The sequence below is a fragment of the Amblyomma mixtum genome, chromosome 3, assembly GCF_055824585.1.
Source record: "Amblyomma mixtum isolate Tamu chromosome 3, ASM5582458v1, whole genome shotgun sequence".
NCBI lineage: Eukaryota > Metazoa > Arthropoda > Arachnida > Ixodida > Ixodidae > Amblyomma > Amblyomma mixtum.
This window is the reverse complement of record NC_143014.1, coordinates 7,612,145-7,639,566: the sequence shown is the minus strand read 5'-3', so window position 1 is coordinate 7,639,566 and position 27,422 is coordinate 7,612,145. Positions and strand designations below refer to the sequence as shown.

The 27,422-nt window shown below is 46.7% G+C and overlaps 2 protein-coding genes across 7 annotated transcripts in view; one reads left to right on the top strand and one right to left on the bottom strand.

The window, feature by feature from the left end:
- Positions 1-16,434, top strand: part of LOC149349167 (transmembrane protein 230) — a 37,271-nt gene extending 20,837 nt beyond the window's left edge. For 4 of the 5 annotated variants that reach the window (XM_089578110.1, XM_089578109.1, XM_089578112.1 and 1 more), the window contains 2 exons: positions 28-150; positions 16,066-16,434. In XM_089578110.1, the coding sequence (XP_089434236.1) occupies positions 28-150; positions 16,066-16,203 (261 nt within the window). In that variant the 3' untranslated portion in view covers positions 16,204-16,434. Of the gene's footprint in view, positions 1-27; positions 151-14,007; positions 14,087-16,065 lie in introns of all 5 variants that reach the window. The other variant, XM_089578113.1, reaches the window with a different exon arrangement.
- A 6,623-nt stretch (positions 16,435-23,057) lies between these two features.
- The window catches only part of LOC149349162 (heat shock 70 kDa protein 12A-like), a 378,995-nt gene continuing 374,630 nt past the window's right edge, over positions 23,058-27,422 (bottom strand). For both annotated transcript variants that reach the window (XM_089578106.1, XM_089578107.1), the window contains one exon: positions 23,058-25,480. In XM_089578106.1, coding sequence (XP_089434232.1) covers positions 24,986-25,480 — 495 coding nt within the window. In that variant the 3' untranslated portion in view covers positions 23,058-24,985. The remainder of the gene's footprint in view (positions 25,481-27,422) is intronic.

Genomic DNA, 27,422 nt, shown 5'->3' with positions numbered 1-27,422 from the left:
AAGCCCTCACCAAGATGTGCAAAATAGTTTCAGAAAACCCTCTCCCGGGTGCCCAAGAAGGCCATTGCACTTGCGGCATGCCTGTTCATCGGTGGCACTGTGTTGATTACCTTGGCATCATTTATTTTCGCTGGATTTTTTGATCCAAAAGTGAGTATGTTGTTGACTGTTTCTTTGCATAGAAGTCGGTTTGTCTGCAATTTGTGGTTGACATAAGCAACATTTGCTACAGAAAGAATTTGTATGGTATGGGCCATATGGGGTGACATAATGGAGAACTGCCAGGGGATTTGCACAGTGTTTGCACCTCACCTCCATCAAACCGCCTTTGCTGGGATGTTGTGTGGCTTTGCCAGTTTTCAAACGGAACATTATCTCGAGCATTCTTGAGAAGTTCATTGACAAGGTAATCAATCCTGTTAAAGGGGCTATGCAACTAATTAAAAGTTGCTTAGAAATGATGCTAAGAGGCATTCGCACCAAGTATGAGTCTTCGGAACTGAGCTGGCAATTTATTATGAATTTTTAAAAACCATGCTTTTTAAATTCGCGGGCCGATTGGTGTGCTCGTAGTGGCCGATTTTGAGACTAAAATTGTGAAAGTAGACGTCACTAGTCCCGTGACGTCGGCAGGCCATCACATGCTGCCATTTGCTGGAGCCACGGCAGCCGCGACGTCATGGGCACACTTCCGGTAGCCATGAATATCGTCTGCTCGTGCTGCCGCGCGACCCCCTCGGGCAAGCGTGAGCCAGGGCATTGCCTTTGCGCATATGGTTTCAATTTACCTCTGCCGCCTCTTCCTGTCGGGAGTTCGGGAGCCACTCGCAGTGCTTTTTTCGTCCGCCTGAGGCGAAGAGAGACCAGAGAGACACTGCTGCTGGGGTGCTGGGTGCGACAACTGGAAGTCGGCAAACTGAATGTCAGTGAATGACGTTATCATGGGCGGGGCCCAGTCCCAGAGTTGTTTTTTAAATTTTTTTTCTGGTGCCTCGTCTGTACAAGTTGAGGGGAATAGGAGGAGCATAATTTTTAATTGTCTATACCTTCATTGTTATTGATGCTAGCTCAAAAATTCTTGCGCTGGGGGGACGAGTGATGACATGCCCATCTCTCGTCTGCTTTATGTAATCTCAATTAATTTATTGCATAGTTCCTTTAGTGCTTCAGTGGTGGTTATCATTTTATGGTGTGAGGACTACCATATTATAACGTCTCCGACGCCCCTTCGAGTGCACGTGTGCGCGCCAGCCCCGCGCGCACCTTGGACTTGCTTTCTCTCTCTACGCGTCGACGGCATGCCGCGCGCCAGCGCCTCACATTTAGTTCAGTCGAGAGTAGTATGCGCATGTCGCGCATATCCCGAGGGAGGCCGCTGGCTTGCTAGCGCAGTTAGGCAGTCGGTTGAGTGCCACCGGGCTCGCCGGACGCCCATGGCCGTTCTCAAATAAACAGTTATACTTTTGCACCTGTGTCTTCGTCTGCCCGGACACCCATCCGCCTCACAATGGAAAAAATGAGGCTACTGTAAAGTTGTGTAGTTGCTTAATCATTGGCGTTGTGTTTGACAATTGGGGGGGGGGGGGGGGGGCTGTAACTTGCTTAACCCATAACGCTGATGCAAAAAAACAAAACAAAAAATAACAAGCCATTTCGCAATATACAGTATTGTGTGTTTTTATCTTGAATATTTTCAAAAATTTTCCCGCTTCAACCGCTTGCTCGTTTGCGGTGAAACTGCACACAGAGCTTGCGTATTATGGTAACTTTTGTATCGTAGCAAGTTTTACAACGGTACTTACTTTACTTTACAACGGTACTTTAGCCATGCATGATGCGAAAACATAATCGTCTGCATAGAGATCGGTGAATCAAAACCTACAAACGCAGTTTTTTCGCTGAAGGGCGACAGTGGCGCCATCTGTTTTCTGCAGTGGAAAGCGTCGCGACAAGGCGCCAAGGTGAGCGTTGCAAACAATATCCTTTGAATGGTAAAGACTCGTTAAATCAGGTGTTATATTTTTTTCTGCTCAGTTAGCCGAAAATGTTGGAAGCGTTACAGCTGAAAAGGATGCAAATGCCGGAACGGCGTATTCAAAGGGTCCGCACATCATGCAATGCTCGCCTCGGCGCCTTGTCGTGACGCTTTCCGCTGCAGGAAACAGATGGCACCACTGTTGCCCTTCAGCGAAAAAACTGCGTTTGTGGGTTTCGGTTCACCGATCTCTACACAGACGATTACGGTTTCGCATCATGCACGGCTCAACTAAGTAAGTACCGTTGTAAAACTTACTATGATACAAAAGTTACCATAATATGCAAGCTCTGTGTGCAGTTTTACCGCAAACGAGCTAGCGGTTGAGGTGGGAAAATTTTTGAAAATATTCACGATAAAAACGCACACAGCTGTACTTTCAAAGAAGCATGCAGGCACCATGCTTTTTAGCCTATATTGCATGCTGCTTGCCATATTTTATTAGGCTGCAGTATTTTAGCTGAACGTTTCAGATATACTAGGTACAAATAATATTGTGTCACTTGTCCAGTTGCTTTTCTTGTGTTCTTTTACAATGCAGCGTGCTGAGCATCTGATACAGGTCGCATTTCCTACTGTGCTCACTCAGTGCAAGCAGGAAGGAGTCTAAGAAATGTTAAATATAGAGAAACCACCTCTAATGGTGGCCTTATTTATGCCCTTCTCTGTAGTGCTGATTTCTTCCGACTCAGTAAGTCTTCATGTTGCACTGATGGAGTGACAAAAGGAGGGATGCAGATTGTTTTCTTTTATGAGTACCCCCCCTCCCTCTTGATTTATGATTCAAATGCTCAGACTTTAGAATGCGAATAGCGTAAAACAGACTGACTGATTAGATTTGCTTTTTAGTCTTATTTCAACTTCCTTGTTTGAACAATCTGATTGATAGCATCCCAATCAAGGATGCTGATTGATTGACTGATACCACTTCACAAGTCATAAGCACTCAGGCTATGCTCAGATATTTTCTAATCTAGTCAGACCACTCCTTGCATGCATGGTTCCAAGAAGACAAATGCGAGAGCGTCTCCGACCGTGAGTGGAAACCCCATGAAAAGTCCCCCTACCTGGTGGCACCATAACTGGCCACCGTGGCAGTTAAATTGATGATGGGTTGCACAAGTCTCCCAGGGACCAGATGAGTGGAGAATGAACCTATCGCGTCATAGCCTTCAGGCGCAGTGCACCTAAATATATGTGTGCTTCTAGTTGCGCAATCAGTAAGTATGGAAAGTGAAATGTGGTTTCCTGCTTCTTGGACCTCCATAAATGCTGTGTGAAAATTATGACAGGGTAGCTCTTAAGTGTATGCACATGAGGGGCAGATTTAATGGGAGGGGAGAGATTGCCCCCTTGAAGTGAGAAACTGGGAAACCGCTTTAGCACAAATTTTTTTGAAGGCCACCTAGTCATCAGGCCATAGTTTCAATTGTATCAGCTGAAGAAATGACCGCGTAGGGGTGTCTGCCCGAAAGGAAATGCTCCTGGCCTCGACTGTTATTGCCCAACTGCCTGCTACCACATGTGTCTCCACGCAATCTTGGTGAGCTTTTTGCAGGAGGCTGCTCGCAAGTCAGGAGAAGACTGGCATATTGAGGGTTCACATACCGATTAACAGCAATGCCCTAGGGAGCCCAAGTCCGCGCTGGAACCCTTCATAATCGCTTACATATTTTCTCATCAGTCTTAAAAGTAGCGCATTAACACAGGTTATCTCGGTTGTTTTTTTTTTCATACCATATGAATATCCAGGTGCAGTGAGAAAATTTATCTGCAGGTTGGATTTTCCTACAGTGTTTCAAAAATTTCTTTCACACCTGATGAGGCTGATAACCCGCTGGTAGTGTGTCCCACGGTGAAGCTTACGGGAACTGTGGTGTGGATACAGTGAACCAAAATTTGTAGAAAATAACTACAACATGCCTTGATGTGGACACCACCTTCATGCTTCTGCAAATGCATTCTGCTGGCACCAAGTCAAAAGATGAAAAATGACGTTTCGGGTCCCATACGGGCCCCTTGTTCACAATAAGGCTGTCATAGAAGAAGGGATGGTTGTATACACTTCAGAATCTTCTGCAATCTTTTTACGTAGATATGATGTAGCGTGCCCTGATTCTTGTTTAGCGTGTTGGCCGTTGTCTGGATGATTAGGGATTCTAGATGCAGTCTTGCAGATAGGTTTCTTTCCATCGCCAAGATTTCCACCTCATCCCAGCCTATCTTGTGGCCAGTGGACAGCACGTGCTGTGCAACTGCATTTTTTGCTGCGCGCTTGTTTCTGACGTTGCCCTGGTGCTCCTGGAAGTTCCCGGTTTCCCCGATGTAGACGGAGGGGCAGTCGCTGCACGCCAGGGAACTTGGCACGTGGTAGTGGGTCCTTCTCGTTGACCACATCGGCTCACAGCTTGCTGGTTGGCACGTGTGCGATGTGCACTCCGTGTTTACGGAAAATCCTAGAAAGGGCCTCGCTGATCTGACGCACGTAGGGAATCGCAGCGCGTTCTATCTTTTTTGTCAGCTGTTGTGCTCCTCGTGTGCAGGTGACTTTCTTGGTCACTTTGCTGGTAAAATTTCTAGGGTAGCCGTTTCGCTCAGGATCGTGCTGTGTAAGCGCCATCTCATTGCCAGGGCTGACCGGGTCAGAACAGATGTTTTTAGCACGGTTGACAAGTGACGCAACCACTGAACGCTTGTGAGCCGTAGGGTGAACAGATTCAAAATCCGGGTATCTTCCCGTGTGCGTTGCTTTTCGGAAGACATTGAAGGCTAAGCGATGCACATCACGTTTGACAAGCACATCCAAGAACGGGATCATGCCGTTCGCTTCCTCTTCCAAAGTGAAATTTATGGATGGCTCTACGACATTCAGGTGTTCAATAAAGCTGTGAATATGCTGCTTGTTTAAAATGCAAAAGCAGTCATCAACATACCCCAGAAATGCCTTTGGATGAAGGTGTGAACGAGTTCAGGGCTTTCTGTTCAATAGATTTCATTGTCAGGTTGGCAGCCATGACTGAAATTGACGCTCCCATTGTGGTTCCGAAGATCTGCTTGTACACTGTGCCGTTGTAAGTAAAATACGTGTTGGCTAAGCAGAAATGAAGCAATTCGCTGATCTCGCTGACGCTCAACGGCGTGCGATCGGGAAATGAGGGGTCGTTTTTTAGGAGCTCTTTGCAGGTTTCCACAGGAAGATCGACTGGGACACTTGTGAACAGGGAACATACATCAAAGGACAGGAGCACATCGCTTTCTTCGAGGACGATATCCTTGACTTTTTCAATAAAGTCTTGCGAATTCTTGATGTGCGTCGCTGTTTGTCCCACCAACGGAGCCAGAACTTTGTGCAGAGAACCGGACAGACGGAAAAGAGGCGACCTGGTGAAATCCACGATTGGCCTTTGTGGAGTTCCACTTTTGTGAATTTTCGGCAAGCCGTATATTGTGGGAGCGGATCCATTAGTGCAAAGAAGCCTGTAGTATAGCTTTCTTTGAGAAGGTGGAAGACCACTGAATATGTCAGGCAGGATCATTTGCAAGCGGGACTGTATTTTCGACGTAGGGTCCTTAATGAGCTTACAGTAGGTTGTCGCGTCCTTGAGCATCTCTGACATTTTTGAGTGGTACGCAGACCGGTCAAACACAACAGTCACATTTCCTTTGTCTGCGGGCAGAATTGCAATATCTTCCTTCTTTCTCAGCGACTCGAGGGCCTTCCGTTCACCTTCGGAAAGAATGTGCTCACGGTGCTGTTTCCGCATTTCTTTAAGAACACCGACCGCATTCATTCTGACATCTTCTTGTACGTCTTTATCAAGAAGACTAATGGCTCTTTCCACAGCGCAAATCATCTTCCGCGTATCCGGCGGTTTCCCCTGATTGAAATTCAAGCCTCGGCTTAGCACCATTTCTTCGGTGGCACTCATGGTGTACGACAAGTTTTTAACCTTGAAGACTGGTCCTCGTTCCTTTTTTCCCCCAGCATAGTTTGCTTCTTTGCGGAACTCTAGTTGCCGCTGGAATGGTACAGCAGGTGTCCCACTCTGCATGTTTTGCACCAGCCACACCCTCACATGGAAGAGCACCCCTTTCAGGTGACGTAAGCGGGTTCCCTCTGGGCAGCAGGTGGTCGGCCGATTCCAAACAGTTTGTGCCTCCCTCACTGTTGCTGCTGTGGCAGGTGGAACACAGTTTTCAGGGATGCTCACTTTACATGTCTGCTTGGAAAGCTTCGTCAGCCTTAGTTCAGCCTACGACAACCTTGGCGTCACATACAAAAATTGAGGCATGCCACAGTTGCTGCACTTCTTGGCCACGCCGAATTTCTGGCCCGCAACACGCTTGCCATGTTTGAGTGAACTCCCAGCCGTGCAGATATTAAGGTGCTTGCCTGTCGTGCTAAAATTGCAACGCTCGGCGGCAGTACATGAAAGCCACAACTATGGTCAACACGCTACCACAACTCCCATGCCTTTGACTGTCACAAAAAGCTGGAGCTGGTGATGGTGATGCCTGTATTGATAGCAGCAGCTCAGGGCGAAGGAAAAAGTTGTTGATGATGATGATGATCCACAGCCTCCTGGGCGGCACCTGGAAGCTCCTGTGCATGGCCTCCGAGATCAAGCGCACTGTTACTCACAGCAGGAGCTGATCATGGAGGCCACGGCACGTGCATTTAGCAGGCTATTCCCGCGTGGGTCGTGGAAAGTTTGGGTGCAGCCCTCGCACGGATCTTTTTTTCAATATTTCCTTCAGGAAAAACTCAGTTTGGCCTGTACACGTGTGCGTTTATGCGGTATGTTCAGTTGTAAAGCGTGAGAATATGAGTTGAAAAATTTTCTGAAATTTTACCCTGCGTAATAAGCGCACCCCTAACTTTGAGCCAGATTTTTTGAAGAAAAAAAAGTGCGCCTGTTAATGCGGTATTACATTGGCAAACATGAGTCCCAGCAGTTGTACGTAATCGCACGTTCGTACATGTTGAGTCAATAGCAAAAGGTCCCAGGGTCACGAGGGGGGCCAGAACGACCAATGTCGTGGCCTCTGGAGGCATGTCTAAGTGGCTGAGCTGGCATCCACTTCGTAGCTCTGTCATGTGCTGTTGGCATTGGCAAAATCCTCACCTCCACCAAATATGAGAGAATACATTTACCGGCATTTACAGGGAAAGTAACAGCAGCCGGTATAGCTGCGACCGAGAGAGATCTTCCGTCTTCAACTCGTGGCATAGGTGCATACTGTTCCTTGTCAACCCGCTATAGTATCTAAAAAATTGTTGCGTATTTACTGTGAAAATTTGTACGTTGATTAATAATTTCTGTAGTCTTAATACCATGCAGTTTATTTACTGCAGTTGTTTTTTACCCGTTTAGTAGTTGAGTACCAAATTTGCATAGAGAGCTAACTATGCTTTTTTTTTTTCAACAACAAAAAATGTATGCCCATTAAGTTCTTTATGCCAGTTCCATGTGTTAGCAGCTTTTAGCTGAACTTAAAAAAATGGTTTTTACTTGCATTGTTGGAGAAAAAAAATTGCTTTTACTTGTTATGAACCATAAGAGAAAACTTTCAACTTAATTTCTTTAACAATTGTGAATCAAATGTTCTTCAAATCATTTAGGTGCAGGCAACTTCGAACTGATTTCAATGTCAATTTCAATATCAGTGTAATGGTATGAGTAGATTTTTATAAAAGGTACACAAAAGCTGAAAAATATTTGAAGAGGTCATTTTTAAAAAAAATGCACTTTGTTTACACATTTACTGCAATGGAATAAAGGGCACCAGGAGAGTATTCTTGGCATCTTCCCTTCTTGTGGTTGCTCTTCTTTCTGGGGAGCTTTGCCTTGTCAAGCTGCAGGGTACAAAGCAGCATTTAGTGCCTCACTCTACCATCGCACCACGCCACAGCACCACAGGTGGGAACCATATGCCGTATCAGCTCGCTCATGAAGTGTTCTGCCATGGAAGTAGAACAGCTGTTGGGAGGCTGTTTTTGCAGAAATAATGCTTGCACTGTACGACATACAGGCCCCTTCCGCATTACTTTTGTAGCCATGATGAGGCACAACAACGAGGGGAATAACTTTAAAAGCGATAAGAATAAGGCTATGCTCCACTACGCTGCAAAAGCGCCGCTACTGGGAAAATGTGCAGTTACAACCAGTCACTAATAAAAATGCCTATTTTACACGTCTAACAATATTGCTTGTGAAAAAAATTGCTGGCAGTTCAGCATTGTTAAGCACGAAATATGGTGCGGAAGCATTTTTTTTTACTAGGTGGACACCACCACCATGTACCTGGAAGCATGACTGAGGCTCAGGGTTTAATATTTAATGTATACTAATAATTACCATTTAGTTTTGTGTTTTATTTTGCTTTGATTCACCCATTCCCCCCTGTAATGCCTTTGGGCCCTGAGGGTAACGCCAGAAAAGCAGGAAAAGGACATGCAAACAAATGCCTGTGTCTGCCACATTTAAATACCAGGAGGCGATGCTTTTAAATGGCTTGGATTGCTCCTCGCACTGTGTGTTGATTTTTTTGGTAATCAAAGAATTAAAATCAAATTTTTGGTTATTTACCCTATCATTACCTACCACCAGGTATGCTCCGTTGCAGTGTCCCCCAAGGGAGCATATTTGGCCTCCTTTTATTTAATTTTTACATAAATGATATTCCGAACATTAGTTGTCATGCAGAATACGTAATATGTGCAGACAATACAACACTATCTTTTCGCAGTCCTTACTATCAGTCCCATCAAACTACCATAAATAGCACCCTCCAAGAACTGGCTTCTTGGAGCTCAATTAACTCTTTACAGATCAATGTTGATAAAGCAAAGGCAATAATTTTCAGCACAAGGCAGGCACTCGGAGCACATGACATGAAATTTAGTACCTCAGGCGGTGCAGATATAGATTCTGTCAAATCTCATGGTGTCTTGGGACAAGCATGCTAAATATGTGGCCACGCAGGTAACAAAAGCTGCCGGGGTCTTATTTAAATGCTACTTATCTCTGGCAGTTAAATTCCACTCTTCCTTCTGTAGTACTGGAAAATTGCAGCGCAGCAGTAACAAGGACGAGATGTTTTATTGCTCTGAGCCAGCCTATATAAGAACTATAGGTACAAAACAACAAAACAGAAACCAACACATCACCTCACGCATTCGTGGCACGGTTATCGGAATTGTCTCCCGTTCCTCCAATCTTTCGTCCTATCATTGGCGTTCACAAATGACATTTCTTTTTCACTAAGGTGCTCAGAGGGGTTGCTGACACACTTATCTGCGTATTTTGATATCGCCAGAGCTTCTGCTATCAACCTTGTGGTGGTTTCCCCACACTTGCGAAGAACAACTTTTCTTTCCAGGGCAGGGATGCAGCCCTCGCACTGGCTACAGTGTAAGGCGAGTTCCCCTGAGTTTGGGTCCCTTAGGTTCCTTTTGTGCTCTTGTAGCCTTGTGTTCAGGCATCTCCCTGTCGGGCCTATATAGATGTTGCCGCACGACAGGGGAATTGAATATACCATCTTTTTTGCAATCGACAAGACGTGAACGGTGCCTCGTCACGCAGTCGGGCTCACGTTCGGTCACAGAATTTACTCCTTTGCACAACTGATGCAGCTTCTTCGGGGCCGAGAAGCAACCCCCGCTCTGTTTCCTATCCCTTTCAGTTCGTGTGATACCGCATGTAGGCATGGTATCACAGCTGCCTTTGTTCGACGTTCATTTGTGGTGGGCCCATGCCCTCTGCAACAGCAATTAGGAGATGCGCTGGGTATCCGGCTTGCTCCAGACGACGCACTTGGCTTCGAAAGGCTTCTTCTTTACGGTGCCCACATGTCTTCTCAAGAGCGCTCACAAAGCACGACTTCACAATGGCCCTCTTCACAAGCTTTGAGTGCGCTGAGGCATACGGGAGGACTGGTTTGTTACCCCTCGGCTCGCAGGCCCAGCAAACGTGTTCAGAGCCAAAGTACAGTCCTAAATCTAAGAACCTAATGTGGCCAGAAATGTCAGAAATGTCATTTGTGAACGCCAATGATAGGACGAAAGATTGGAGGAACGGGAGACAATTCCGATAACCGTGCCACGAATGCGTGAGGTGATGTGTTGGTTTCTGTTTTGTTGTTTTGTACCTATAGTTCTTATATAGGCTGGCTCAGAGCAATAAAACACAGTTGTTAGTCAGCGCTTGTGTTTGCGTCCTTCTCGTCTCGTCCTTGTTACTGCTGCGCTGCAATTTTCCAGTACTACAGAACCAACTAGCCAGTCACTATGTTTTAAGCTTCCTTCTGTATATCAGTTACTGCTTTTTGGTGTGGGGTAAAACGATACTTGTTAATTTAAATCACGTTCATGTCCTGCAGAAAGTGCACTGCATGGTATTGCAAATTTTGGTCATCATGAACTCTCTACGTTCCAATACGCACTCAGTCTGCCTGGCGAAACGGTGTAGGCATGACGCACAAGATTTCCTCCTTACACTTACAAAACATTGCAATGCACACAATAATCAAATTGGAAAATTCCCTTTTCATGATTAAAATTATCTGGACAAATGCTCTGTCATGCCCTACTTATCACCTTCATCATCAGCGAATTAACATCAGCACTATTATTAGGACAATATGTTTGAAGCTTTCTTTCTAGCACAAGCCTGCGTATATATTTTATTGTATCGGGTGTATTCCACAATCGCTTTCTACTGTATAAAGATGTGTGCTTTTAACTGTCACTGTATATGCCTGATGACAGCGCCTTGCTAAGTCACTCTGGACATGAACTGCAGAGCATAATCAATGAGTTAGACAGGCTGAGCAGAATGGTGGGGCTAAAGATTAACATGCAGAAAAACAGAGTAATGCCCAACAGCCTAGCAGGGGAACAGCAGCTCGCAGTTGGTAGCCAGGTGGTGAAAGTAGTAAGAGAAAATGTCTACTTAGGGCAGGTAGTGACCGCTGATCCGGATCGTGAGAGGGAAATAACTAGGGGAATAAGAATGGGGTGGAGCGCATATGGTAGGTTCTCTCAGATCATGAATGGCAGGTTACCAATATCCCTCTAGAGAAAAGTGTACAACAGCTGTATCTTACCAGTCCTCACCTATGGGGCAGAAACGTGGAGGTTAACAAAGAGGGTTCAGCTTAAGTTAAGGACAACGCAGCGAGATACGGAAAGAAAAATGGTAGGTGTAACGTTAAGAGATCGGAAGCGGGCGGAGTGGGTGAGGGAACACACGTGGGTTAATGACATCCTAGTCGAAATCAAGAGGAAGAAATGGGCTTGGGCAGGGCATGTAATGTGAAGGCAAGATAACCGCTGGTCCTTAAGGGTAATGGAGTGGATTCCAAGAGAAAGCAAACGTAGCAGGGGGCGGCAGAAAGTTAGGTGGGCGGATGAGGTTAAGAAGTTTGGGGGGTGTGGCGGTCGCAACTGGCAGAGGACAGGGTTAATTGGAGAGGCCTTTGCCCTACAGTGGGCGTAGTCAGGTGGACGATGATGATGATATATATGCCTTGTGAATAGGGGGCTTGAAGCTTGTTAAGTGTAAATTTTCACTTTTTCCTTGAGCCCTCCCCTTCCTCTAGTTTCTCTTGTGGAAGAAATAAAGACATTGATTGAGATTGTGGCTGGGATCTGACTGGCACCATGCTGAGTGGAAGGTTGTTCTTGCCTTTTTTTGCTCAACTTTGCACTGGGGTCATCTACCTGTGCACTTAGCCCTGCCTCTAACAGCTTGAAATGAAAGCTATTTTAGCCTAAGCGCAGTTTCCATGTCGCTTTTTCAGCTGACTGCACAGTGTGGACTATGAAGGGTCTAACTGCATGCAAAGGATGCAATGCTGAAAAATGTTGCCACCTAGGCTAGCCTGTTTAATGTGAACTTGGGTAACAGAGACAGCAGGGCTAGGCATTTTTTCCAGCACTGAAGGTAGGGGCTCCACTGCAGGAAGCTACACACACAGTCGAATTTCAGTGGAGGTCAGCACGTTAAAGAAAGCCAGGTGGTCGAAACACTACGGCCTCCCTCATAGCCCTTTGGGACGTTAAACCCCAAAGGGCAGGTGTTTGCTGTGGTCAAGAAAGCTCTCTGTCTGCCCTTGCAGCAGGGAAACTGTATTAATTGGGTGCTGCAGGAGCAGTGCCTTTGTGGAGCCTTTGTGCGTTGCCGGGCAGCATAGCGTAGGCTGCAATCAGTCAGCCAGAAAGCCCATATAAGAGGACTGGACTGACCATTCTTGCACCTCAGGTGGTGGTGCATGGCCCTTCAGCAGTTCTTCTGCCATGGAGAAGCTGGCCTTGCCGACACGGTCTCGTACACAGCTGCCTACTTACAGGATTTTCACAGGGCAGCTCTCGGCCAGTTATTCGCTTAATGTAATTTTAGATCGCCTTCCTCGTGCAAGGTAGCCGGCAGACTCGGGAAGCGCTGGTCCAAAAACCTTAGGCTGCTCTCAGTTGACGCATACCTCTCAAACACCTTCTTCTGGGGTATGTTCTTAATTGCAATAAGATGGTCATCAACTTACCTGAAAATTTCGCAGTGTCTGTGCACGAAGCAGTACACCTGTGACAGTCCACTCTACAAAAGCTGATACAGCGACCATCCTTTGGCACTTCCCTGTTAAAGCCCGCAGTTGTAGACGAGAGGAAACAGGAATTGTTCCAGGTTGTCAGTAGTTCACTCATACGAATGCTCGAAGGCTATTGGGCCGCATTCATGATTGAATGGTTGTTGCTCACCGAGAAAGTGAAAGACCTCGCCAGTGACTTGCCTAGCGTCACATACAGCTGCTCTGCAAGAATGGGCGAAATTGGCCCTTTGCAGAGTCAGTTCATTTTGTTGCACAAGGCTAGGGCTCTCTTGTTTACAGCTATAGCTTAGGCCTCCACTTTTAATAAGTTCTCAGGGTCATGCTTTTTTATCAGATTTCTTCTAGCCCAGCTTTCTGCCCTAAATGCCTTACTTTCTGTGTTGTCTTTCTCTACCCTGTCGTCCTTGTTTTTTTAGTGCTACTACTATGTCCTCTCAATCCAAACACCAACTAGCCCAGCTTTGTGCCTTGAACATAAGGGCCTGCTGATGTGGGAATTCACGGAGGAGACCAACCAAACTTAATTCGCCTGTCATGTTGCTGACTGAAAAAGGGGTCTTCCCTTGGCAATATCGGACATGCCTCTCCGAATAAAAGGTGCTGGAAAGCAGGCCCGTGTCTCATTTGTTTGGGCTGCCTCTGTTGAGTGGCTGGTGCCAGGGGGTTTGGATGGCCCTTTGCTAGGCATTGGTGCTTGTGAGACACTTCTGTTGTTGGTCAAGGCTGTGCGACACAGGAATAATGACAGCACAAGGACACCAAATGCGAGTCTTTCCCAGTGTGTGCACCAAGGTGCCCATTGAAGCTTCTCCAAACACCAGTGATTTTGTCCTTATTTCGATTGTCTAAAAATGTACAATGTGCCTTAATGTCTGCTTGTTTAGCATATGCAGTGGCAGGGTGATGTCTCGAGTTAGCAGGGCCTCGCGCAACTGCCACCTTTTAATGGGCTCAGATGGCGCTTCGGTCTCTAAGACTGGCATGTGCCGTCAGGTGGTGCACCAGCGCAGTTCATTCACACAGTGTGCCTGGCAGGTCTTAATTTTGTGACTTGTGGTCCTGACTCAGCTAGAAGTGATTGGTTTGGTTAATGTCCCAAAGTGGGACGCCGTAGTGAAGGACTCTGGAAATTTAGACTGCCTGGGGTTTTAACATGCGCTGACATCACACAGTACCCGGGCCTCGAGCGTTTCGCCTCCATCGAAATACGCCTGCCACGGCCGGGATTGAACCTGCATATTTTGGGTTAGCAGCTGAGTACCGTAGCCACTGAGCCACCGCGGCGGCTAGAAATGATTGAGAAATAGATGAGTTGAAAACACTGGACAGATGCAAAGTTGTCTGTTTCTGTGCATTTACAGTGTGCAAGCAACACACTTGTGCATATGAACCATGAACAAGAGATGATTTAATGGCCTGGCGCACCACTGCCAGCAATATGTACGGTTCCTTCCTCTTTTAATCATTCTTCAGCTTCATTCTGCGATGCGCTTGTCATTAATGCACACAATGCTTGTCTGTACTTCTTCCAGCCCTTCGTCTACTGTGCCATGTGTGGTATTGTTGTGAGTGTGCACTAACTTATCAGACCTTATTAATAGCTCAGAGTTATATATGCTGGCTTTTGGCAATGGGTTTACGCTGCTTAGGATCAGGGCTTCTCCAGATTTTAGTTCTAAATGTGTGTAGTTTTTATATAGCAAGTTACGCAGAACCCCGAGAGGGCAATAAGTAAGGCATGGTGGCAAGATAGTTGCCATGTATACAGCTGCTACTCTTTGCCCATGTCACTCGTGCATATCTGTTGCCTTTGTAACACTGCTTGGTTAATGGAGGAGATTTTTGACACATATAGGATGGCCACTAGGTCATGTGGCCAAGCATATTATTAATTGCCGTATTATAATTGGTTTAAAAATTATACATTCACAGGGCATCGCACTGGGGTGACTCTCGGCACTAGTGGTTGCATTGAGGCATACAAAGCACTAATGATATTGTGGAGTGCTGGAGGAGAGGTTTGTGACTTGTCCTGGGAAAACTCGTCATTGGCACAGGCGAAGCATTGCTTTCATTTCATGCTCCTGTTTTTGCGAGGGCTCACATGCATTAGATATAGTTCACTCGGAATAATTCACTCAGATAATTTGTACTTTCGGTCAATTAAACAAATTTCAAAATTTTGGTTGGCTGGCTATATTTTCAATGCATTTTAAAGCTGCTTAATTTGTACCTCAATTTTTCTTAAATTAGATTAATTCAAACTTTGTTTTGCTCTTATGCCCCAGGTGCGCTAAAGAGCTGTAACTGAGGTCGGATGTGCGTCAGGTTTTCAAAATTCAACCCCTCCTACCGGTTAATTCTTCTGTCAGGGTTGCCCCATCACCGTGTAGTTGCTGTCAGCGTCTGTGGCCGAGCCCAGTGGCACACCGGTTCGGACGATACTTCGTTGGGTGCAGTGTCTGTAGTGCGCGCTAATCACTTGTGTGGTGAAGCCCCCTTGCGACTAGGATCCACCCTTTTCTGCATCGCTGCTGTGAAAGAGGCTGCTGTGAAAGGCCCTGCTATTTGGGAGCAGTTCTTTGATATTCCCGCCAGTGAGCATGCAGTACACCATGACGAAATTGCAAAAAGTCTCCATTGCCGGGCCCGAAGATGTTTTTGAAAGTTTCTTTTTGTAGCAATTCGACTATTCCACCTTCGGATAATTCGTACCTTTTTCTAGTGCCCTGAGTGATTTTACTCTATTGGGAAACCAGCACACAATTGATGACTTCTTTTCAACCACTCTTGAGTAAACATGCCACTGCTTTTCACCCACATTTGTGTTGTGTTAAAACTTAGAGCTGCATAATAGACCTCTCCCGGCCTACGTCATCAGCGCACGTGTTTCTGGTTCGATGGGCAAAACATGCACCGCACCGAGGAGGCTCTCTCAGGGAGAAGAAAGGCTGTGGGGAACAAAGGCGGCGGGCGAGCACTTGACACCGGTTCAGAACTGAAAGTGGACAATTTTGCCCATCGGCCCACACCTTTTTGAGCTCACACTGTTTACACCAGGGAGAGGTCTATTGTTTAAAGAAATAGATCTGAAATTCAATTTGTGTGCGTAGATATCCATTGAGCAAATCGTATTTAGCTTTGGACATTGTTAAGGTGCACTTCTTGCAATCCAAACTTCTGATAATTCAAACAAAAATTTCTGGTCTCTTCAAGTTCAAATTAATGAGAGCCTACTGCATAGCTGTTGTTTGCTGCTTGAGGAGTAGTCATGAAAATAATGGATTAATTTTCAGTAGCGTTGGATTTATTTTCGTACACATTTCAGGATAGCATAGTAATGAGAAACGGTTCATATAATTGGTGATGGTAATGTATTTGCACTTTGTAATGCTTCTGCATTTGTTTTCCTGTTGCAGTATGATGACAGTAGCTGGCCAGTCCTTGTCCTGGGAACCCTTATGTTCATACCTGGTGCTTACCACGTGCGCATTGCATACTATGCTTACAAGGAATATCCAGGCTTCACATTTGATGACATTCCAGATTTTGATTAGAATAGGCTTTTAACATTTTAACCGGGCACTGAGGTTAGTTTGTGTATGCATGTATTTTTGTGTGACACATCTCGGTGCACTTGGAACATGTGTTACTGTGACAATATGGAATGCTGAGGTCGTGAGATGCAGTTCATATCTTCTGGGCCTTATGTACAGTTCTGCACGTTGTTGAATTATGTGATGTGAATGTATCAATTTTCGAATGACAGTAAATGTTTCTGCATATTGTCTGGTTTCAAAAGATTTTTGTAATGCAACGAGGGGAAAGTTTACTCTCCTTTTCGGCTGTGAGGAAACAAACCCCTGTCTTTTGTGCAGATTTGTGTGCCAGCTTTGTAAAGAATGGTAGTAGCCAACATGCAAAGATGGCATTACAGCACGTGCTATAGTTGCTGCCCTATAAAGAGACTTCCCCATGTCAGATGCTCTGCTGTGACCAGTGCTGTACTTCAGCACCACCTTGCAAGCTTCTACCTGACTGTGTAAAGGTGACAACTCTCATTAGGCCCATTAAAAAACTTTGGGGGGGGGGGCCTTCTTCTTAACTGCATCCTTAAGGAAGAAAATGCGATGATAGCATTTAGGTTGCCTGCTGTGGTGTCTACAACAAGTGTGTAATGTTTTGTGTCATTTCCTCAGTTTCATTTTCATCCATGTTTGCAGTACAGTTTCTCTCTACATGCTCTGACTTTCAAATTTGGTGGTGCCATATGATTGGTACTCTGGTGGTCACATGGTTTTGATGATGTCATGACCCTCGACCGATCGGGGAGTTCCGTGACAGAGAAGCGGGAAATTTTTTGTGCGACAGCCTAAATGCCACCGCATTAATATTTTTCAGTGCCCTGGTTTTGGCAGCTAGGAATACTAACGCAGAGCACACAATGTCTTCAGACATAATGTGTGGCACTTTGAGGTGTTTCATTTCTGGCCTGATTGTGCTCAGGACTGCATCGAGAATGAAGCCCAAGCTAATGTGAGCCCATGTGGGTATCATGTAAAGATCTTAAGAGTTGTATTTGTTGCACACTATAGTGCCCTAGATTGCTCTGCTATATGAATTAAGGCTGCGGCCAAAGGTATGTCAGACATCCCTGTAGGTCCATGGCTATAGTCATGTCCAAAGTATTCCCATCATGCTGCTGCCTTCGAGGAGCTGTAAACATAAGTTCGATCGCCCATTCTTGCATCTCTGCACTCCCAAAAATGGCATGGATCGTCACGCCCGGTTGACTGCAACGACCACCGCTGTTCGTTGCATGCGGCAGGCAACGTGACGTACGCTCTCTGCCTTCGTGACTTGCACTCCATAAACAGTCTCGCAATTTGTGCTATCACAAGCATTTGCGCTTTGTGTGATTGTGCACCGACCTCTGAAGCGCAGTACTGGGGATTGAGTGCCTGTCGCAGCGCGTGCATCTTACTGTGCAGAAAAAACCTCCGTCCATAGGGGACCGCAGCTTCACAGGGGGGCTTGCAGGTGCCGGTGAAAAGCGCCCTCTCCGGCCGACTCCCCAAAATTGACCGGGGAGTCTGATCACCCCTCCCCCCATTGAGTAGCTACGCAAGTAGCACGCTTTCTTTTGAAAAAGGCCAGTTCTGCATGTACTGGCCTGCCTGAAAATTTGTTTGCGCAGTCACGTGCTTTTTCCCTCGTGCTTGAACGCTGACGAGCTTCAGAGCAATAGGGAAATGTACAGGGCCGATAGAAAGAAATGCGAACAGTGCCGCGCCCACGCACTGCGCAGTTGGAATTTACTTTCAATGTGCTTGTACCTGGGTGGTAACAAAAAGACGCTAGAGTGGTATATTATTGTATCAGGGATGTCTCTAGCATATTTGTGTTGCGAGCCAAGTATAAGCGAGACGAAAAAAATTACAAGAGCAGAGCCCATAGGGCCACACTGTTCGCATTTCATTCTGTCGCAACAACAGCCTCTGAGATGTATATGTTCAAAGAAACAGTGGGCAGTGCAAACTTGGAAAAAAAAAGGAGAACTGCTAGTGGATCAGGTCCACTCCATGGACCAGATTGTTGATTAAAATGCCATTACCGCAAGATCAGAATGTGTGTTGCAAGGAAATGACAAGATCATTTAAGACCTGGAATTTGAGCTAAATACCTTTTTTGTGTGTGTGCGGGGCAGGGGGGGGTGGGGGGAGGTACGGTCATTTTTGCGAAATACTTGATTTTGTTGAGTGGCTGAGCAGTTCGGTGCACGCAACTTTGTTGGCCAAATGGTTGGGATTTCGTTCCGTTTGTCGCTGAATAATAATGGAAGTAACGTTTATTTCAACATAAAGTGCCCTTAAGGCAATACGTGAAGCTGAAGAGAAAAATGAAAACACACAAGAAATGCGCTGACCAGCAGCTCGCTTATGGTTAACAAAAAACAATGCTCTAGTTCGGTCAATCACTGCCACTGAGAGAAGCGGTTGGTATGTTTATTTTAATGCTGATTACAGTGCATGCACATCCCCAAAACAACTTATCTGCAGAGCCTTCACTCATATGCAAATGCTCATTCATGTGCAAGCAAACATTTTGACTACATTTATTTAATTTTTTACATGTAACGTTTTTATTTAATTTTTAACATTTAAATAATTTTTACATTTACATGTAACTTCGGAAATTGAGCCATTTGTCATTTGTCGGAACAATGAGGCAATTACTGACCTTGACCTTGCCTCACACGCATCTGCATAACTGAGCTGTCTCCAAAATAATTTGCATTTCCTGACCGGTTGAGGCCTTTACTGGCAAAAAAAAAAGTTTCTGAGCTCTTCAACTAAACACTGCATGCTTAGTGAATTACAACGAAAACTGGTCACGAATAATATTACATCTGCGACATACCAAACATGTTTAGCAAGAGAAAAACGCTTACTTCAACCTGCGCACAGCAGCTAGCCAGGCTTGCCATCTCTTGTTCTCAACCATTTCATACCCAACAATTCCGGACAAAAGCATTTTTAAATAGGAAAGAGTGTATGAACGCATTTTTTTCATATATTGGAAGATTTCACTATAGCAATCTCCTATCGACAGGCTTGAATTACTTTTTTTTGCTTTTAAGGTTTTTGCTGTTGTCAACTGCTGGATGTGAGCGATGGAAAAATTCTAAAAGATTTTGCTACACATTGAAAGTATGGCCCATTGCCGTCAGTATTTCCATTACAATATCTTACAATTTCCCAATATTTAAAATTTTTTTCCAAGAATATAGGAGATGTCCAGGAAATCTGTAGAATTCCAGGGGCAGCTCTTGGCGGGTGGTGTTCAGAGAACTATTGTGACAGCCCGGGACACAACAATAAGTTTCACCACTCTAATCGTGGCGGAATTCCAGCCATGACTGACAATGAGCGGCAACACCTCTTTTGTGCACCGGTGAGCTGGATGGAAAGTGCTGACAATGAAAGAAAGAATGCCAGCGTTGCGAAGAGTACATGTACTGGTTGAGACGTTGGGGATTCAATGTACTCCGTTAGCGACGTGCCCGGACGGAAGTTCGGAAATGACCGCCAGGGGAGAGGCGGCGCTGGTGCAGTGGGGCAAACAGGTGTGCTTCCCTGTAGACCTTTGCATCGGGTGAGGGAGTTGTCGAAACACCTCCTCTCTGGACTGTAGGAAACCGGTTCCGCCGCAGCCTCCACCGTGCTATACTCCGTTTCATACATAGCAGTCAACGCAGCGAAGGCTGCGGCCCCTGTTCGCGCTCTTCGTCCGCATCGTAATGTAGTGCGTCGAAAGTGAAAAGAGGAATGAAAATATTAAAGTAAATGTTGGTCGATAATGTAGTATAATAATAAAAGTGTTTTATTTTGCATAAAGATTGCTTTTTCTTTTGTGTTCTTCAAAACAGAGTGCCTTAGTTTTCTGGTTTTTTCCCGGCTCCTCCTGTATCAGGTTTTCGCACCTAGGCCGGCCGGTGATGTTGTCTGCTTTCGTCTTTCGGTTTCTGAGTCTGCGAAAATGGCACCGCTATCTCCTATTCGCTTGTTTTCTTCGTCAACTGCGGCTTCAAAAACATCTCCTGCTCGCCTATTCTCCAAGCTGAAGTCTCCGAAAATTTCGAAAGACTGCAAGCAGGTGATTGTCAAAGTTTACTCTAGCGTAAGGAAGCGCTTCCCGGAGAAGACTGTGCGTGAAGCTCTCGAAACTGTGGGCGAGATGACCAGGGAGAGCCCTCGGACAGTTGCGAGGTTCAAGAAAGAAGGTCTCTCCACTGGAATAAGATCACCGCAAAAACGACCTAGCAAGGTGACAATATCTAGCTCTCGCAGTGTTAAATATGACAGCTTTGCACTCAGCGCCATCCGACTCAAGTTACACCGTATGTATGCCGTACACTACACTGCCTTTTCCCTTCGAAACAAGTAAACAGCGCTGTGTTTTTCAAAGTAGGTATTAGAGTTTGACAGTTTCGAGTTGCTACGAATCTTTTAAGAAAAATAAAAAAAGAAAAAAAAAACCAGCCAAGCCGTGAGTCGAACCTTGACCCCTTATAAAATGAACACACAGGCACACGCTTCGTACCACTCAGCCACGACGCGAGGCGGCCGGATAATTTCGCTTGTTTTTTGCAGCGGACTACTTTCGTACCTTTGGCAGCGTTGACTACTATGTATGAAACGGAGTATAGTGCCAGGTGCTCATGATAGTCCAGTGAACAATATGGCAGCGCCCAGGGAGCCCTTATCGCAGAGGTCTATAGTACGTGTTCCGTAAGAAATTTTATGCTAGCTCTTCAATGCTTTAAAACAGCAAATACGAAGTTCATTATTAAAAATTTTTGCAGCGAAAGCTTCACTATGGGACCTCGGGCTTCAATCGCGGACCATGTAAATTTGACCTTCTGCTGAGTTAGAGGTCAAACTATGAAAAAGAGAAATGATGGATCAGTATCCATGACTGGGAGTCTGGTCGAACCCGCGGCGGCGCGAACACTCGGCTATCGCCGCAGCCAACACGCCTCGTGTTAAACTGCACCACACTCTCGCGCTGCGCATTGGAGAGCGTCGTCTAGCTTCATCAGCTTCCATCTGCTCCATCCCGCGGCACTGCCTGTTCGCCGTCTTCTACGCAGCACGAATCCATGCTTTCGCTCCGATTCGAATGCAGTAACTTAAAACTTAGAAAAAAACAGCAGTTGCTAACACTGGACCGCGGTCCGCGGCGTCTTGTATTACTCCGCTGGCCAATCGCCACTGTAAACGAAATCATCTGTTTAATGTTTGACTATATCAAACAATTCGTGAATAAAAATTCTAGAGCGCATAATTTTTTTTCTTGTCATAAGCTTCTTGTTAACGTAACAAGAAGCATTTAAGCAGCAGACTACTTTTACCCTCACACGCAGGCTGCTGGCGCGCCCCTACTCTCGACGCCAGTCGCCATCTATCGGCGTGCGCGGCCCGATGGACTGCGGGTCGCGCCGGCGCCGAGCGTAGGATGCATGTTTACGTGTTCGCTTCTGTCGTTGTAGTGCTTCATCATAACGTATGAGGGTGTGCGCTGTGCGTCACTACTCACATTTTCCCTCTACCAGACCGTACTGCGGTTATCTTGCGCGCAGTTAGTCGTTAACGTGACATCTCCGAGTTTTATGCGAAGCATATTACTAGAGCTACACTACAGCCCGTCGAGCGCGGCGGTGGAGCTACCATTGACCTTTAGCGTGACCACGTGACAACATGACGTCACAGCAGAGGAGAGATGGGCTGCCGGCTCGCGCGGTCGGCCGCGGCGGTGGAGGCTCCACATCAGAGGCGCGGCGGCTGACCACGTGACAACATGACGTCACGGCAGAGGAGAGATGGGCTGCCGGCTCGCGCGGTCGGCCGCGGCGGTGGAGGTTCCACATCAGAGGGGCTGCAGCTGACCACGTGACGCTACAGCAGCGGTATAAAGCTGAGCTTGCCTCGCTCTCCGGGCACTTACGAGGCGGCCAGGTGTTGGGATGCCGCGTACTACAGCTGCTGCTGCTGCTGGGGGTACATCAATACAGTCTATAGGGAATGGTGGCGGTGGTGGAATAACTAAGGGTGTTTCCAATGTACTTTCCATGGGTGCCAAGAATGCTGTTGTAGCCGGTGCTGGGGCAGCGGTTGTACACTCTACATTGAATTCACCGATGATCCCGTATATAGCTGCCACGGCAATCCTTGCTACACTTCTAGTGGTTGTATTAAAATGACCAAGTATTCAACCAAGGAAAGCCATGTATTACCAAGCCTAGCCATCAATATGCTTCGCATCTGACTAGGCTTAACCTTAGCTAAGCCTCAGCCATTTTTTTCCCGTTCATTTAGATGTAAGTGCGGTGAGGCAGTGCGCGTCTGCCTCATTGTTTGTGCCCACCATGGTGATATTGATATTGATGATTAGCGCTCGTGTCCTGTCTTCACCTTTTCTGTGTCTCGTTTTTCGCGCTACGTTTTTCAATGATGATATTCTGCTGGCTCAGGATTCTAAACGCTGGTACCGCAGCGGCGACGCTGCTCCACCGAGCCGCTGGTGCGGCGGCGCTGCTCAGGGAAATTCTGGAATAGTATTGCAAACAGCAAGAATTTTTCCCGTGTAGTAGTCGGCCAGGTGGCGTACGGACTGGAAACCGGCACTTCTAAGCAGGTTTCTGCGCTGGCGTGTCGTTTGTTGCCGTCGGATAGGCGAGCTGCATACTGAACGTTGTCCCGACGAAGCGCGTGTTTTCGATCACCTCCTTGCGCTGAGCTTGCTCTAGTTCCCATTAAACACATTTCATGCACAGGATTGTATAAGCACGTCCGCTACCGATTTCAGTTGCTCTTTCCACACGCATGTCATAGGGATCAGGGGGGGGGGGGGGGGGGGGTAAAGGGTTTGCCGTAGTGTCTTTATGCTTTTGCTATCTACCTTAATTATAGGAAATATGCGCGATTTTAATACATTCATTCACCCTTAGCCAAACGCGTACGCAACGCTGTCACACGCGACGAGAGCTACCGAATAAAATGAACGCGACTTATTCGGACCTCAGAATTCGTGAAAGCTGGATTCGCTGCTAATATCTATTCAAGCTTTGATAATTTGAGCAAAAGAACGTTTTTATGCACCAGGTTGCATAAATAATGACAAATTTTGTTTTTTGTTGGCGCTGCGACTCAGTTAAGCTCACAGCGGTAATTTGTTGATAAAATGGCGCACCACGCATGCGACAAGAATGCCCTGTCTGTGAGTGGTACTTTATGGCCGAAGGATTAAGAGTGCATGGGAATTGGAACTGCATGCTAGCCGCACACCTAATGCTTGATATTGAACAAAAAAAATTTTTTTTGCAGTGGAGTACCAAGACGGTAGCCGATATAAGCACGAGCGCGTTCTAAGCGTCAGCACAATTCACGTGAATGTCAAACTAAATGTCATTAAAACGCATGAATGAGCTCCATTTGATAACGTGAATACTTTCTGCAACACAGCCACGCTGGGGAAGTATGCTCGGCAATGTTTTTTTAGCAAAGAAACGCCCGCACCGCGGCGCACCAGTCGGCGCAAAAATGGCCGCGCCCAGGAGCGGCTCTGGATTCAGCCTGGAAGCGTGAAGTTAACGCTGTAAGACTAGGCAGGCGCCGAGCCCGTTCCCGCGGATGGAGTTTAATTAAACCACCGAGGCCTATTAGAGCTTAGCGTGAGCCGAACCGTGGAGGCGATGCTCAGCCGTCGGCCACCGTAAGGAAAGCCTCAACGTTCGGACTTGGGGACACAACGGCAATGTTAGCATGGGAGCAATAGTTCCACACGCTTCCGCATTCACGACTTTTGAGGAGCTGCAATGGGAGAAGTTCCACGGCTGTCGCTCAATCGACGACCAAGTTACGTCGCCCGCTCGATCGTCGCTACTTAGAACCACTGAAAACCACGACACTCTCAGCGGACCCAAACATCTTTCACTCGCACATGCAAGCGGGCGGTGGAATTAGCTCGCGATAAGGGACGTATGTCGGTGCCTCTGCAATCCAGCTTACTAAACAGAATCTGTCATCTCGTTCTCCCGCACTAAGCTCGAACCCAGGGGGGTTTCGTTGGTGTTTGTCCGGAAGTGGCTCGTACATGCATGCGTCCGGCTTTGCGGCTCCTCCTCCTCCGTGCATTGTGGTGAAGCACGACTTCGTCTCGGCAGGTGCCAAATGAATTCCACAAAAATTTCAAATGCGAAAGATGTACATTCGATGTGGCAGAGCTAGTATGATATTTCTCACGTAGTATTACGGATGAGTGCAAATTTGCAGTGCAAGATGTGTCGTCGCCGCTGTACCAGCCTGAAATTGATTCGAAATGCCACGGGACATTTCTTACGGATTATGTACGGACTGGTGTTTGTTCTACACGGTGAGACGGGCGCTCGGTCACCATCTGCACAATCGCAGACGGCTTGCTTAAATTACGAGCACATCGAGGCGACAGATTACAAGACTCTCTATGGAGCGTATGTCGCCTGCCGTTCTGTGTCATTTGTGAGATTGCGGAGATTAAGAATGGGCGATCTAACTTATGTTTAGAGCTCCTCGAAGTAACAGCATGATGGGCATACTTTGGACATGACTATAACCGGGTCCGTCGGACGTGGTTAAATTAATCCCAGAAAATGTGAAAGTTTTGTCTTGCTGCTGGACATCCTTAAGCAGAAAGCTGATTCACTGAACGTCATGTAATATGCAGCCTTTGTCTAGAAATGCCAATGAACATTCCCTGGTCTACACAAAGCTGGGCTGCAGCCAGACACAGCGATAAGAGTCAGTGGTTGAGGAAGTCGATATCGGCGCGGACGCACTTGTGGGTGGCGACGTCCAGGGCGCTGACCTTGATCTCCGTCTCGCCAAACACCATGCGCGCCTGGATCTCGCGGCGCCGCGGCGCATCCTGGTGCGACAGGTCGAGTACGAGCGTGCCGCAACGCACTACGCCCGCGTCGGTGATGAAGCGCACGTCGTCACGCTCGCTGCAGTACACGTGAATGATGGAGCGCGTCTGTCCGCTCTTGGCAGGCGTGTAGCTGCGCACTACGACATCGCCCTGACCCACCGACTGGTCGGCCAACACGAATGCGTCCAGCACGTCGGCGCACCATTCGATGCCGTCTTTGACGACCAGCTTAGCGGGTGGGTGGACGCCGTGCACGAAGCGGTTCAGCACGCCCACGCCGTACGTGAGTCTCGACCGGCGCACGTTGACCACCATCGGGTCCAGGCCGAACAGCACCGCGCCCCGCAGGATGGCCAGGCTGACGCCCTGCGAAAATACGTATACCGGGCGGTCCGAAGGAAAGCAGAGAAGGCATCTGCGGCACAATTTCTGGTGTTCATTTGACCCTCGGGCGAAAAAGGAGGAAATCTTTAGTGGGGGGGAGTCGCGCTGGGCGGAGGGAGGCCAGATTGGCAACAGTGAATTTCCCTTTTTTTTGTTTTTATTTCATGCGCCGACAGTAGGTGGCGGTGGAGGAAGGAGTGTAGTAGAGTTACTGTATATCATATACAGTAATTCTAGAGTGTAGAACTATATCGATACTGGAAAAGGCAGATCAGGAAGGAATTGTTCTGTGGTAACTCAGTGCACTACTCTTTGAAGCTAGGTGTCTTAGAACGCGCAGCCACAAAAAAAGGTAACAAAGATGACACATGTGATGTGTGTCGTAGATCTATAGAAACAGTTGAACACCTCATACTCAAATGTGATGGTATTCATCCAGATGTCGATGCAGGCACAGTCACTCTTCCTGAGGTCCTAGGGTTTAGAGATAACAATGTTCATGTAAATAAATCTGCGGTGGAAGTAAGCAAAAACGATTGGAAGATTGGTGGCTGAAAAGCAGAGAGGTGACATAAGGTTAGAAGTGGAAGAAATCGTAGTTAAAGTGGCGAATTTTAACGACAATTTACACCACAGTTAAACTAAAAGAAAAAATAAAGCCGAGCAATTGCCACCACCCTGTTTCAAAGGGGACGCTCCTATCTTCCATCCATCCATCCAGAGTTAGTGTACACGTGGCTGTAGTTGTGCGTAAGCGTGGAGGAAGAAAAAACCATATGCGTAGGTCTGCCGAGAAAACGCTGACCTTGCATGCAGGAGGCGGACTTGGTGCAGTGGTTAGAGCGAGTGCAAGCTCAATCCGCTTGTTTCTGGCTGCCGAACTTGCTTTGTTTCAGGCGAATTACTCTTGCATTGAATGACACACAGCTTGCTAGTAATACGTTGGCTGCAGTATAGAGTTGGTTATATTAACTCTATGGCAGTATATTAACTCTATGGGCTGCACCGAGGCATACCTTAATGAGACCAAAATACTCGCCTTGTGGATAGGTGGCGCCATCTGCTTAAACGCCTCAAATCGCGAACGTTTTCTTTTTAACATTCAGCGAACACTTGTGATAAAATTGCGTGTTATTGATAGGAAAACATCGTTTTCAGTGAACATTGTTCTGGGACAAACAAAAGTGCTGCAAAGCACGAGAACAGAAGGTGTACAAATTTACTGTCAGCAACGGTCTGGAGCGCTAAACGATGCAAAGGAGTTGGCTTCTTCACAATTCCTGTATGCTTTTCAACGATGTGACCGCATTTGGCCAATAGAGGCGTGAGTGGCCCAGGGAAAACAAACGCGCAATTCTAGGTACTTCCGGAGTAATTCAATGGATAGACGAAATTTAAATGAAGTAGATTAATGAACTTGGCCCAAGAAGCAAGCACACGCTGATAAAAGCATTGGAGACAGTCATAACAAATAAGCAAATTCCGGACAGCCAGCGACAGAGTAAAATGAATTTGGTTTACAAAAGGAAAGGAGATAGGATGAACATAAAATCCTTCGGACAGATTACGACATCTGGTTTGGTTTATGGGCTTTAACGTTCCAAAGCGACTCAGGCCATGAGAGGGATTACGACATCTGTTGTATACATGCTGGCAGTGCAGGCGGTGCAGTAAAAGATGCAGTCATGAATAGAAAGTAATGTCATACTTGGAGATCTTCAGATCGGATCAGAAGCGGTATTAGACGGTAGCCTGCTCGTGCTCACCCAGTACGTAGAAATGACTATAGGGCGGAAAACAGACCTCTGTATTTAGCCTTCCTGGACATAAGCGGTGCATAGGACAACGTGAACAGGGAACTCCTGTGGAACGTACGGAAAGATGAAGGTATAAAGGAAATATACCGAGAAGAAATGGAAATTGC